At 42.2% G+C, this 13,612-nt stretch overlaps 1 protein-coding gene across 1 annotated transcript in view; it reads right to left on the reverse strand.

The window, feature by feature from the left end:
• The window catches only part of myo10l3 (myosin X, like 3), a 51,502-nt gene that overhangs the window by 15,758 nt on the left and 22,132 nt on the right, over positions 1 to 13,612 (reverse strand). Inside the window, exons 12-22 of the mRNA XM_088415597.1 lie at positions 12,589 to 12,735; positions 12,151 to 12,251; positions 11,934 to 12,000; positions 11,656 to 11,748; positions 10,678 to 10,746; positions 8,832 to 8,914; positions 8,650 to 8,758; positions 7,069 to 7,149; positions 4,533 to 4,657; positions 3,433 to 3,547; positions 333 to 439 (exon numbers count right to left, since the gene is read on the reverse strand). Of these exons, the coding sequence (XP_088271723.1) occupies positions 333 to 439; positions 3,433 to 3,547; positions 4,533 to 4,657; positions 7,069 to 7,149; positions 8,650 to 8,758; positions 8,832 to 8,914; positions 10,678 to 10,746; positions 11,656 to 11,748; positions 11,934 to 12,000; positions 12,151 to 12,251; positions 12,589 to 12,735 (1,097 nt within the window). The remainder of the gene's footprint in view (positions 1 to 332; positions 440 to 3,432; positions 3,548 to 4,532; positions 4,658 to 7,068; positions 7,150 to 8,649; positions 8,759 to 8,831; positions 8,915 to 10,677; positions 10,747 to 11,655; positions 11,749 to 11,933; positions 12,001 to 12,150; positions 12,252 to 12,588; positions 12,736 to 13,612) is intronic.

The raw sequence follows: 13,612 nt of genomic DNA on the forward strand, positions 1-13,612 counted from the left end.
TCTTATTCCTATCAATTACATGGAATAAAAACTTGTCTGCATGTGCAGATTAAAATGCTGAATCTGCAGCCTGTCACATAGATGCGCTCGCATCCACATGATTGCAATTTATTGTAGACAAGTGCATCTATTGTAACCGTGATTCAATTAAAACTTCTGCTCCAAACCTTTCTCTTTGCACCAGTACTTAGCACATGCACAAACGTGCCCGAAGGCATGCACGTAATCCACCCTCCCCCCCCCACACACACACACACACACGCACACTCACCTTCCCTTATACACGCACGTACTTGACAAAACAAACCCTGACAACTGTCACTGCCACTCACCTCGCCACATAACTGAGAATGTGGGCGCGGATCACCATGCCCGCCTTGTGCCGCACCTCCCCCCTCTCCTTCTCCAGCCTTTGCTCCAGGGCCTCCTTCAGGAACACCTGCGGGAAGGAGCAAAACGTGGGCCGGGGTGGGGTGGAGGGGTCGGCTCCCTTTTTCTCCCCACTGTTCTAAGCTGCGCTGCAGCTGGGGGGGAGTATTCAGAGGGCTCCTGACCGCCTTCCTCCCTCCACAGCTCGGGGCAAAAGTGGCACTGCAGAGCTGCTGCGTCTGACGCCGCTACCGCTGCTGCACAGCTTCATTGTGTGCACTTCCTCTCTGAGCGTTTCCCTGCCACTGGCGTGCACAGGCAGCAAGGGAAGGGGAAGGGACGGATGGAGTGAGGGAGGGAGGGATGGTGGCGGGTGTCCAGAAAAAGGCAAGCCACACCCCTGCTTGCTCTCAGGAAGGAAGGAATAAGAGTTGGGTTAACCCTTTGCGTGCTCACAGGAATGGGACGGGACTCCCCTCCTCCCCCACACTCCAACAAGTTGTGGGAATATCATGATACAGGGTAACACAACGGGAATGAATTAGTTCTCTTTCCGGTAGTTCTCAAAATGTTTAGAGCATTGAGAAAAATTGTTGTTTACTACCATCACGGTCACCTTTCAAATATAGTAACTACTAGGCCTAAATATTCATCAAAACAACAAAAAAGCAGTATAAAAAGCTCAAGAATCAACCTAGGCGTGTCTAGATCATTTTTTGAGGGTGCTCAAGCACCAAAAAAGTGAATCAAAGCGCCCAAAAACTTTTTCTTTATTGTGTCCTTCTTTAAAAGTCTTCAAAACATGCATAATTATTTGAACTTGGGCCTCAACTAATGAATATTTCAATGACTGATTGATTTGTGTTGATAAATTGAGGAATCCGATTTTTAAAAATATATTTTAATAGCTCTCCTGGCACTTCAAAAATATGCATGCCAGGTATATTGGACATACTAAATTGTCCTTAAGTGTGATTGGGTGCATGAATGGTTGTTCATCTCTGCAATTGGGTGGCAACCAGCTCAGTGTACCCCCCGCCTACTGCCTTGGATAGGCACCAGCAAACCTGCGACCCTTGTGAGGGTAAGCGGCTCTAGAAAACGGATGGATGAATGTTAGCATTAGACTAGCGCACTTGAAGGCAAAGCTATGTGGTTGTCATGAACAACGCGTGTTTTTCTTTGCTTTGTTTCATTTGATGAGGAATATAAAACAGCTTGACGCCTTCTTTTGGAGGAATTTTTACTATCAGCCAAAACCTCTTTTATTATTTAATATTGCGCACGACACTAACTTTTACACCTGTTGCCAATAGCATTGGCAGGCTGTGCTGGTGAACACACAATTTAGTGGCCGCTATTAAGGATGTCAACGAGCTGTGTTTCACGTTGTCCCTTGTGTTTGTGTCCCAGATGTGGCACCAATCAAAGAATCCCACAGCTGCAGTCCCACACCGGAGGAAGAGGAGGAAGCTTCTACTCCGTCCACAGCTCCCTCTCGCCCCCCCCACCTCCGCTTAAGACACCGCACACACCTAATCCACGCCTCGCCGAGCCCCCAATTCCGCTCTCACACTTCCTCCGCAACACAATCAGCAAGCGTATAATTACACATGGATTGTTCCACTTCCAAAGGAAATACGGGCCGGTCTTTCTCTCTCGTGGCCCCTCTCCCCGCAACCAACACAACATTCCCCCAACCTCAAAGCATGAGCATGTGCGTTGAAGGACACCCGACCGCAGTATCAAGCGGAGCGGTCGTCCAGCCAAAGTTCAAACCGTTGGATGCTTGACACTGAAAAATGATATTCCGGTGAGACATGACGACTCCAGAGATGTCAACCATGTGCTTTACTTTTACAGGCATGTGTACATTGGTGGTTTAGCACCAGCTATATATTCATTAAGAAGTCGAGTCAACTTCAAACCCGCCATATGTACAAAGGCGAGTGTGGCAGCCAGATGCCGCGTAAGAAAAAACTGCAACAAAAAAGAAAAAAGCATACAATAATTGACATAATCTAGAGAAGTTAAGTACGTTTTTATTTTCAAATTAAGAGCAAAAGAATTGGTACACAAAGCAACTTATTGCTAAATTGTGTGCTGGTGACTTCTTTGCAAAATGTTGTATGTCGTTATTTTTGCAATTATTTTTGCAATTTTTCGAACCAGAAATAAAACAGATGAATGTGAGACGATCTATTTTTTTTTGGAGTTGCTGAGTAAAACTCATCTCGAGAAAAACAGTATTTTAGACCATAGGTGTCAAACTCCAGTCCTCAAAGGCCGGTTCCTGCATGTTTTCTGGTTTTCAGAGAAAGTTCTTAACCCTTTCAGGCTCAAATTAAGTTTCTTTAAAAAAAAAAAAAATGCTTCAATCAATATTAATGTGGAATACAGACGCATAGAGATTTTATGCTAAGACTGATTGGTATTTGTAACTGTTTACAATTTGTACCACCTTGACAAAGGCTCCGTTTTCAGCTAAATAAAACCAGCCCCAAAATGGGGCCTTGATATTATGATTAAGTTGCTCTTCTTAACTGTATATGTTGTCCAGAAAGCAGGTTTTACCCTTCGCAATCAACCATGCTATTAAAAGGTTAATCATTCATCGAGAAGGCAGCGAAAATGAGGTCTTTCGAAGGAAGAGTTAATGATTGAAATAAAGAGCCAGAAGAGAGGTGTCCCCTCAAAGCCTCATTGCCTCCAAAGCGGGCAGTTTAATCATTATTTGGTGAGCGTCGGGAGGTGAACAATGAGGCCGCCTCGGGATTACTGACTGTAAGCGCCTAGCACTGGCTCGCACGACGCACTTAGACTGATGTTTGGGGAGAAGACGAAAATGTGTGATTGTCAACAGCTTGGAGAAGAACACATGACCGCGGCTTGCCAGTAAAGTCTTTCGGAAAAAGGAAACATTTGAAAATTCCTCAAGGTAGTTTTTTTTTTTAATCTATCATCTATAATCCTTAAGAAAAAAAAATGTGTTGGAAAAAAGGGGACTCAAACTTTCTTCACATTATATTCCATTATGAAAAAACAATCACTGCTGTTCTGTACCTTAGTCTTTCCAAGCTGCCACTCTTTCTTTGTGTTGTCATGACGCGCCAGAAGGTCTACGCAACTCTGTTTTGCGTCAACTGTCTGGAGTTTGTTCTTCAGGATCATCTTGTATCTGCGGGGAGGTTACGAGAAAGATACACACATCCATTATACACGCCGCATGCATTGACAAGTTCTTTTGAATAACTTTTAAAGGGGAAGTCAACCCAAAACAAATCTTTGCAATAACATGTTCAATGTAGTCTCACTAGTCCAAACACAATCATCTGAGTACATACGCATACATGCATTACGTTTATGGTCATAAATGTAAATCCATGATTGAGTGAATCTCCAACGATCGAACCGTGATGTAGCGAGGGAACGCTGTCAAATGAGAAGCCAACCCCCACATTTTTGGTGTATTATATTTACAGTATTACGGTATACATATATATATGGATGGATTTTGCTGCTGAAATTCGGATTCCACAAACAAAAATGTATTCAGAATTCTGTATTTAGACTAGTAAGGTTGGGCAGAACATATTCAGAACATTTTTGAGTTGACTTTTGACATTTACAGAGATACATCGTGGTTTATCACGGATTTACATTTATGACTGCAGGGTTACGTTGCTATTTTTCTTATTTCTTATGTCTTACTCTAATTTTTTAAAAGGAAAACATTCAACCTTTACGACGTGGATTCTCATTTATGATGAAATCTATTGCAGGTTTAGCTCCCTATTTTTCCTGATATTTCTCTTCCCTCTAAGTCAGACCAGACCAAAAAAACTTAATTTTATGTATTTTTTTTCAACATTTTTTGAATAAACTTAAAAAAAAAAATGGAACAACAACTCCAATTTCTACCCCCGACGATAAACACCGCAACCCATTCGCTGCCAGCCCAGTTAAAATGGATCTGTGATTTCTATAGTCATCAACGGCAGTGAACGTGAGTCTTATAGGGCTTCAAAGGTCAAAGTTGACAAAGATGGTCAAAATCTCTTCTTTAAACACCTCCCATAGACAACACCAACCAAGGTGGATGGCTTTTGTTTGTCTGACTAAATTCATGAAAAATTTACAGACTGAGCAGATAAGAACCAGACCTGTTGTAGAAATCTTGAAAGGAACGCCGAACTGGAAAGCCAGCCTTGCGGATCTTAACTGTTTCCAGCATTCCGGAGTATTTCAGCTGATTCAGGACAACATCTGGATCAAACTGGTTGGCCTTCTGTAAACAGCGACACAACATACTGGATATCAGATGGTGGGATCAGTCACATTAATTTCCAGTCGGAACCTGAAAGTTACAAAACCGGATTGGCCACAATATAATTCTGTTTATATGTTCTTTTAGTCATTTTAATAGGATACTTTGGCTTTCTTTGCTTAATAAATGTCTTTGGTTGTTCAGTTTCTAAATGCTTTTGAGTGTTGTGCTTTTCATTCAAACATATTGAATATTACCGATTACTAATAATCGCTAAACTGCTTTATAACTACTCGCTGTACTTTAATTATTTTCTAAAATCTGTGTAAGGCTCATTGAGTTGCCTTGTGCATTAAAAGTGCTGAGATCCAGCCTATTCATTTGTGTCCACTATAGTGGACATTAGTTTTTGCGCTGTACCTTTTGACTCATTTGACCTACCAGACCAATTCATAGCTTACAGTGTAGAGGACATCTGTGCATTTCCAATGATGTCTCATTTTTGGGTGGGATGCAAATCACTGTCTAGCTGAGATAAACCGGACACAACAGTGGACACATATGAAGAAAGCAGCACCTCAGGAGGATATAAACTAGTTGGTAGCCACCTGCTTTTGTGTCATATATCCAACCACCCATCCACCAATCCTAAACAATAGGGCGGAAGCCAAGCTGGAGCCAAGCCAAGCTAATTGCGTGAGATGCGGCGTACACCCCGGATCAGTCACAAGCCAATCACAGTTGTTTCATACCCACAAAATGAAACAGCTAATCTGCTTCATACCTCGGTAAGTTTGATGAGTGCCGCATTGTTCCCCAATCAGGGTTTATCTGCATGCCGTTGTCTGCCTTAGACGTCCACACGAAAGCCCATTGTCACCCAGAAAGCAAGCGGTGAATGGACAAAGCGTTTCGCAAAGGTGTCAATCTAATTACGTGCAAAAGTTACTATGCAAGGAAGCCCTTTCATGCTTGCATGTGTTGGTGCTCATAATCAAAGGCGCACACGCACGCATGCACGCAGGCCTGGCCAGGGCCTCCTCTGAGCTCTGAACTTTGCTCTTTAGCAAGGGGATTTAGGCCCACTCAAAGAGGCGCTGGCATGAAAGCATGCCGGGCCGCCCAGCGACATTTCTCCCAGTGATGGAGGATGAATATAAATCGTACGTGTGTGTTGGGATGCATGTAATCATATCAGAAGACGTTAATCCTGCAAATCTGTCAGATAAACAGGGGCACGTCTCGTTTCCATTTTAAGGGCAGGTGACTATGAGCCAATGAGAGCAAAATGTTTCCACGCTTGTTAGTTCCATAAATCTGGCTCTATATATTTTGTAGGTCAACACGGTGGAGAAGTGGTTATCATATTGGCCTCACAGTTCAGGTATTCGAATCTGGGCTACAAAAGGTTCAATGAACTCAAGCAACTGAGCAGAGTACATCTATTGATGTGCTGTGCCAGGAAAACGGTGCTCTGTTTTAAAGCTATTGTCTCTTGCACGGTATTTTTTTTTTTTTATTTGTACCACAAAAACAGGATGCAATTCTCACAGAAGTTTGTGGTGATATTCTAAGTTTGTGGTTCTGAATGAATGTACCAGTACCCTTGTGGGGTACGTGAATTCACTTCAGTGGATACGTAAGATTTTAATCAGGTTTCTGCAAATCTAATTTAAAGCTTTGTAATTCAGTAACAGTACGGTTTCTTTTCAATTTAAGAACAAATTAATTGGAACATGAAGCGACACATTGCTAGCGTGTTATAGTGTCTCCTTTCCCAAAGACTGGATACCTTTTATATATTTTTAAGTTTTATATAGATATGCATTGTCATTAGTCCTTTGATCTGTACCCTTTTTTTTTCCGATGAAAACGTATGAGTGTGTGAGGGAGCGGAAAGCACGTCGCTGATAAAAGACGACCATAAACGCCCTTTCTCACACATACACACATAAAGACATTGGCTGAATCCAACAATCGGACAACCGAATCACACTTTTTATAGCCATGCGGTCAAGAGGAAGGGGCAAGACGAAGGATGAATAAATAAACCGCTCGCTGACTCTGCCGCCACCGCCGCTGTGGTTTCGTTTCGGCATTCCACTGATGCAGCCAGATCAGCCAAGCACCGCTGCAGCTGGGGCGACCTCTGACCCCCTGTAAAAGGGCTGGAGTGGTTGGAATGTGCTGGTCCGCAGCCCAGGAGTACAAAGGGAGTCTTTGCATCAGGCCGGAAGGGTAACGGCGCACATTTATTAGTAATGAAAATATATACCCCCATAACATGGCCGTTGTTGTTTTAAATGCAGCAATGTTATGGTCAGGCGAACGGCCAAAGTGTAAAATGACTTAGCGGAGCATTAACTCCGAGCAATGGCAACTATGAGAAGCACTTGTAACTGATCTGACAGAATAGAATGAGCACGACCTACCTTGGCCATGTTAGGTTTGATGCAGCGCACAAAGAAGGGGTTGGAAGCACTGAGCGTGGCCATGAGGGAATGGAGTGATTCCTAAAAAAACAGAAGGTTCTGATTTAGTCCATCGATATTTCATGATATCAAATCATTCAGAATCAAGGTGATAGCTTTTATGTACTCCATTTAAAAGACTGGCTGGCTCCAAAGTAAAGTAGCTATGCATCACATACTGAAAAACATTTTTTAGGTTTATCGATTATGCCGTTTGCATCGCACCAGTCAAATGTTTGGAAGCACCTTAAATTTAATGGTTTCTTTTTTTCCAACATTGTAAATCAATACTGATTTTATCGTTGGATTTTATCCATCCATCTTCTAGAGTCGCTTATCCTCACAAGGGTCGCAGGGTGGCTGGTGCCTATCCCAGCTGACAACCGTTCATGCACCCAATCGCACCTAAGGACAATTTAGTCTGTCCAATGCACCTTCAATAAAAGCACGACTATTGGCATTAACTGATAGCATTTTGTAAGAACCAAGTTGAGGTGAGTTGAGGAGGGTTTTTTTAGACATAAATATAGCCTTGACACCATCCTATTCCATCTATACCAATTATAAACCATTTTTGGTAAAAGTAAATTGAACTATTTTTAATATTTCCAACATCCATGATGTTTAAAAGCAAATAACTGAAATCTCCTTCACGACTGCATCATAAACAATATGTTCCATGAGACCAGGTCACATCGTTTTGTTTTCAGACAATTTTGGCTATCCGAGTGGACAATTTCCTAGCCGAATGCAGCAAGGTATACATTTGAACAATTGGAGGGACCCTTGAACTGCACTGGCTGTGTCGGCCGTGGTCTCCTCCCCGCCTCAGACAGGCTGTCTCCATCGAGGCCTGGCCTGGCTGAGTTGAGCGTGATTGGCCCCCGGTTGGCCCCGTTCTTCCCAGCCATCAACACTAATCCCCCTGCTTCAGAAACTGTGGCCTGGGCAGCCGGCCAAATCCTCCCCTGCACCCCTCCTCTCCACACTGCAGTTAAAGACAAAGTAACTCGACTGTGAGCCCCCCCCCCCCGTTCCCACTCCAATCAAAACCACATACATCTATCCTCCCTATTCGTTTCGCAGCTCAGATACACAGGCGGCATTCTGCAAGATGTCTATCTGCCTTCTTCTGTGTGACACTGGGGGTGGAATGACCCTCGCATGCAGTGGCACATGGGGCACACTGAGTTAGTCTGTGTCATTTTCTTTCACACCGTTCACTATTCACTTATAGAACAACTCTACACTGTGTGGGAGCAAAACAATTAATGGTAAAGATTACTGAGTGATCAATATTATTGTTATTTTCACACACAGCAATTATTCACATTTCTACCTTTCGGTTTGTAATTATTGTTCAAATATGACTTTGTACACTCAATAATATGGATCCAACCATATTATGTATAGCAGCAGTTTTCCTACTCTGTACATTCTGGGGGTATGATGCAAAATGTTGTTAGGCTAGCTAGCTAGAAAGCTAGCTCTGTCTGTCTAGATAGCAATATTGTCAGTCTGTCTCCATCCATCCATACCCACCCTGAACTGAGAGCTGACGGTGGGCTTCCGACGGGCCGTGCCCATCTTCATGGTCTCTTCTCCATTCCTGCTGCCCACGCGCTCAAAGAGGTCGTAGATGAAGTCAAGCCTGACCACACAGAGTTTGCTTGCTGATGTGGAGCGTGAATAAAACGAGATCGAGTTGCAACGCAAGCGTTTACCTGCTGTCTTTGAGAATGAACAGTATGTCGTCTCTGAAGGTGTCCCTGTTCTTCTCCAGGATGCCGCGTGCGTCATAAAGCACCTAAAACAAAAATATTTTGACTTTTGGGCTAATACTGGAGAGTGAAGACTGTCATAATCCATTCATATTCATCAATCAACTATGTAAAGTTAAGTTTAAGAGTTCCCTTGCCCCCAACTGATTTGAATTTTTTATTTTTTGGTTGGATTTCTATACAATTATGTTGCCACCAATACCCCATATTTTTTATATAGACATAGATACAGCCTGAATACGTAAAGTCAATAAAGTAACAGTAAAATGTATGAATGAATTCCCCTTTGAGCCATGTTTTATACGAAGAAACAGAGAGGGGAGCGGCCCGCGTGTGTTAATGCAGTCACATGTTGAGTTTAGTTAGGCCCTTAGCAACGCAGCATTCCACTGCCACTTCTTCCCGGAACCACAGTAATGTGCCGTGATTTGAAATAAAGATGATTATTTCAACACACATTCAAAACCGTGCGTGTGTGCTCACAAAAACACTATATTGAGAATGTGAAGGCATTTGTATGTGTGTAGGAGCGCCGTATTCCAATATTAAGTACAATATCCCTCGCTCTCCCACTTGGCTGTAGGGCAAGCCGTGAGTTCCATACTGATGCTTCATCATTAAGAATTCACATAGGACTCCGGAGTGTGTCATTTCAGTTCATTTAATTACACATGACTATCAATTTCGCGGAGTTTGACGATACATTTGTGCAAGATGGCAAACGATAGCTAGATAACAAGCTAGACAGAATACAAGAGAAAAATTTAATATAATTAAAAGGCATCTATAATTTTCTAATGATTGTTTTATAATGCACCCATTAAACAGTTTATAAAACATATGTTGATATGCATAACACAATAGCATAAACTCTGCCTGACTGGGACTTGATTAGTGTAAAAGTTCAAACCTCAGGGCAAGGCAGAAGACATATAATTCAATTAGAGGGGGGAAGGATGTAGTAATTTCCTCGAATGACAAGACAGCGATCTAACTAACACAAACGATGAAGCAGCCCACAGTAAAAGACAGAACGGCTGGAAATGGGTGGGGGCAGGGGCTCCCCTCTGTGGATGAAGTCATTAGCATAGGCATCCGTGCTCGACTTGTGCTGCCTCGCTCACGCACACTGAGGGGCTTGTCTAAGCAGGACCATGATGCTGCAGTGTGTTTTTGTCATCACGAGTATCTCCGGGAAATTTCCTATTTTAGTGTAATATAGATACAAAAGTTGTGCAACTTGAAATAATATCTGGAGCTAGCTAGCTTCAGGCTACAGTTAGCTTTGTTTTGCTTATGTCATTTCGTTAGTCTATATGTTTATTAATATTGACTTATTTATTTCTTTACATATTTGGGACTAGCTTTTGCATAGTATGAATTTATGGGCTTAATTATTAAAGATACAGCCTTAATAAAGACTTATTTACTTACTTATTACATTACTTATAAAGACATATTTTTGTGAGGTAAAATAAGTCCTCTACTTGCACTTTGATAGTGCTACCTTAAAAATTGTTCAAAATCATGCTTGTGTCTCTTCATGCCCCTTTAACTAATTCTCTTTAAGCTAACAAAGCCATGCATTCAGGGATCGAAGGCAATTTAAACCAATTAAGGTGATGGACTAACTTAATTTAGCGAACTCATCTGTTCCTGCAAACACAAAACTATGTCATTAGCGGCTAGCCGATGTCACGCTCCATGTCTTCATGGAGTAGGTACTGTAAGTCGGCAAATCAACAAATCAGCATAACGCTAATGGCGTACGCTTGCTCATTTTCGTTACCTCTCCGGCGTAGTGCTTGATCCCAAAATGATGGTCGGTCACTCGGGGCTTCACGTAATATGGGTTTGCCTGATGACAGAATGAAAAAAGACGTTCCGAAATCCGATTACAAGTATAATGAGCTTTTCAAGAATGCTAAAGTGAGTTAAAAAACCAAGCAGAGCGACAGTGCTAGCCAGCAACATTATCAGCGTTAACTTCTGAAAACATATTCCATTTTTTTCCAATGACGTACCCCCAATGAAATTATGTTTCAGTCCGTAACATCTAAAGCATTTTTGGATGAAAGAATGATGTAAATAAAGGCATAGAACATCTTGCAAAGGAGTCGCTAAATAACAAAATTTAGCAAAAAGTTGCTAAAAATAAAGTCCTGTCAGGGCATTAAAAAAGTGATGATGATTAAGTGATGCTGCCTCCAATGAAAATTGTAACAGTGTTTTCCTGTGTACTCAACCCCCTTCAATTTTTTTACCTTTAATCCAAAAGGGAGCTGAGCAACAAGATTAATGGCATAAAAGCCTTTCGATAGCTTGTTGAGTCTGAAACATAAACACCAGCGTGATAAAATACAAAGATAGCATGTTTGACACAGGGGGAGAATAAATGTTAAGCACGTTGAATACGATTTTGTTTTTAGCAAAGTAAGCGCAAAAGAACCAGCGATCAGTCAGCTCGTACTTAGTGGCTGTACTGTACCTGTTCCATTTTTTTCTTTTTTTTTCTTTTTGCACACACAAAGCTGATCAGGATTAGAGGAAGGCCGCTCACATTTCAGCATTGTTGCCTTCGCATGCGAGAGCCAAACGAGAGGAGGGCGTGAGAGCATACGAGCGTCGCATTGACGCTGGAACTTCGCAAACGGCGATTTTACACTCCCGAGGTCCCCCCCAGATCATTTTACGCAATTGCGTGTGCATTTCTTAGCGCCTGGCAAAGCGTAAAAGATGTGAAAGGTGTATATGCGTGTCGACTCACTGTGTGACGGCTGTGCAGTTTCTCCAGGAGGGTGTAGTCCGTGCCTTTGGGGAAACGGCTCTCCTCGTTGATAAGCGCCAACATGCCCAGTTTCTAAAAGACAAAGAGACAGAAGAAGGTGAAACATACACTGCTGCCTTTATGCGACCAGTGACCTCACTTTGTTTTTAAGTGCAGGAATTAATCTCAACTTCAACTATTGCCTTCCACCGCTTTTGGTTTTGAAAGATGTTTTACAAGGACAACCCACACAACTAAGGTAAAAGGTGAGATGATACCTTTTCAATAAGATCCAGACACTCGGCGTTGTCCATCCAGTCAATGGCCTCCCAGTGGATGCCCTCCCTGCACATATACGGACAAAAATCCACAAATTGAGATGCATAATGCTTGCATTCCGCCGAGTGAACCCGTGACGAAATGAGTGTGCTGCCGGTTCATTCTTCCACAAGAAAACAACTGCTTGTGACTGTGGGGAAATGAACGTCATGTTACCTGTTGTATTCCAGCTGCTCCAGTGAGAAGATGTGCTTGTTGAAATACTCTTGGAGCTTCTCGTTGGCATAGTTGATGTTGAACTGCTCAAAACGGTTGACCTATGGGGTAGAACAACAGCAGCAGTGTGTGTGTGTCTTTATATTGTGTGTGTGTGTATATATATATATATAGATAGATAGATAGATAGATAGATAGATAGATAGATAGATAGATAGATAGATAGATAGATAGATAGATAGATAGATAGATAGATAGATAGATAGATAGATAGATAGATAGATAGATAGATAGATAGATAGATAGATAGATAGATAGATAGATAGATAGATAGATAGATAGATAGATAGATAGATAGATAGATAGATAGATAGATAGATAGATAGATAGATAGATAGATAGATAGATAGATAGATAGATAGATGAACTGTAGATTACCTCAAAATTCTCAAATCCAAAAATGTCCAGGATGCCAATGCACTTGAAGTTGTCTTTGCCTTTAATCTTCTGGTTGATCCTCATGATGATCCAGGAGAAACACTGGGAGTACAAAGCCATGGCAACCGAGTCCCGCGAGTCTACGGCCTGCAACGCATGAAACACGCGAGGTGAACACCAGGTTACCTTAGGTTACCTGAGGTCAGGTTAGTTCGGTGGTGTTGTGTGCAGGTAGGATTGTCTGTTTTCACAACATGCCACAGTGTTTAGTACCTCCATTTCCATAATGAGAGTGGATGTTTTTGATGTGTGAAAAGAAAAAAAATGCTGACTGTTTGCAGACTTGTTGTTATGGAAAATGAAAAGACATGCTGGACTTATTGGCTGTGGCTCAACATAAGGTCACCTAAGATTATAAAATAATGAATACATATAGCGGTAATTGATAGAACAATTGTATATGTTTGTTGCAGTAGCTTAAACGAGTAATTTAAATTTGTTTTTTCATGAATTACATTTTTTTGGGCATATTTTTACGTTCATATTTCCCCCCCTTAGGTCATCAATTAAAAGCCGCGCCTTTTTATACATCAAATAAGGTCCATGAGGAGACACCTTTGTCCACCTCTGGTACAACGTACTGCACGTACGTTGTTTCTGAGTCCAAAACAAAGCTGGAACGACAATAGTTCCCAGAATCCATCATGCCCCGTTCTGCCACTGAAAAGAAAGCCGGTGGCTCCAGGATCTCCGTCACAGGGGTAGGACGAGAAGAATGGCTGTTTGTCCCAGACTAGTGGCGGAGGAGGGGTCTCGGTTCAGGGAATTGAAGGGGGGTGACTTTGGGTGAACGTAGGTTGGAAGGCCTCTACATACTGGGAGAAGAAGCCTTTTTTACTGGATCCAGCCGCGGAATAATGCCCACTATTTAGAGAGGAGCTGCTTCAAAGGGCAGACAGAACAAGCAAGACAGAACAAGTGGACAGCGCAGCGTCTTTGTTCGATTTGTTAAATGAGCTCTTTT

This window comes from Hippichthys cyanospilos, chromosome 5, assembly GCF_059441005.1.
Source record: "Hippichthys cyanospilos isolate Australia breed blue-spotted pipefish chromosome 5, RoL_Hcya_1.0, whole genome shotgun sequence".
Taxonomy (NCBI): Eukaryota; Metazoa; Chordata; class Actinopteri; order Syngnathiformes; family Syngnathidae; genus Hippichthys; species Hippichthys cyanospilos.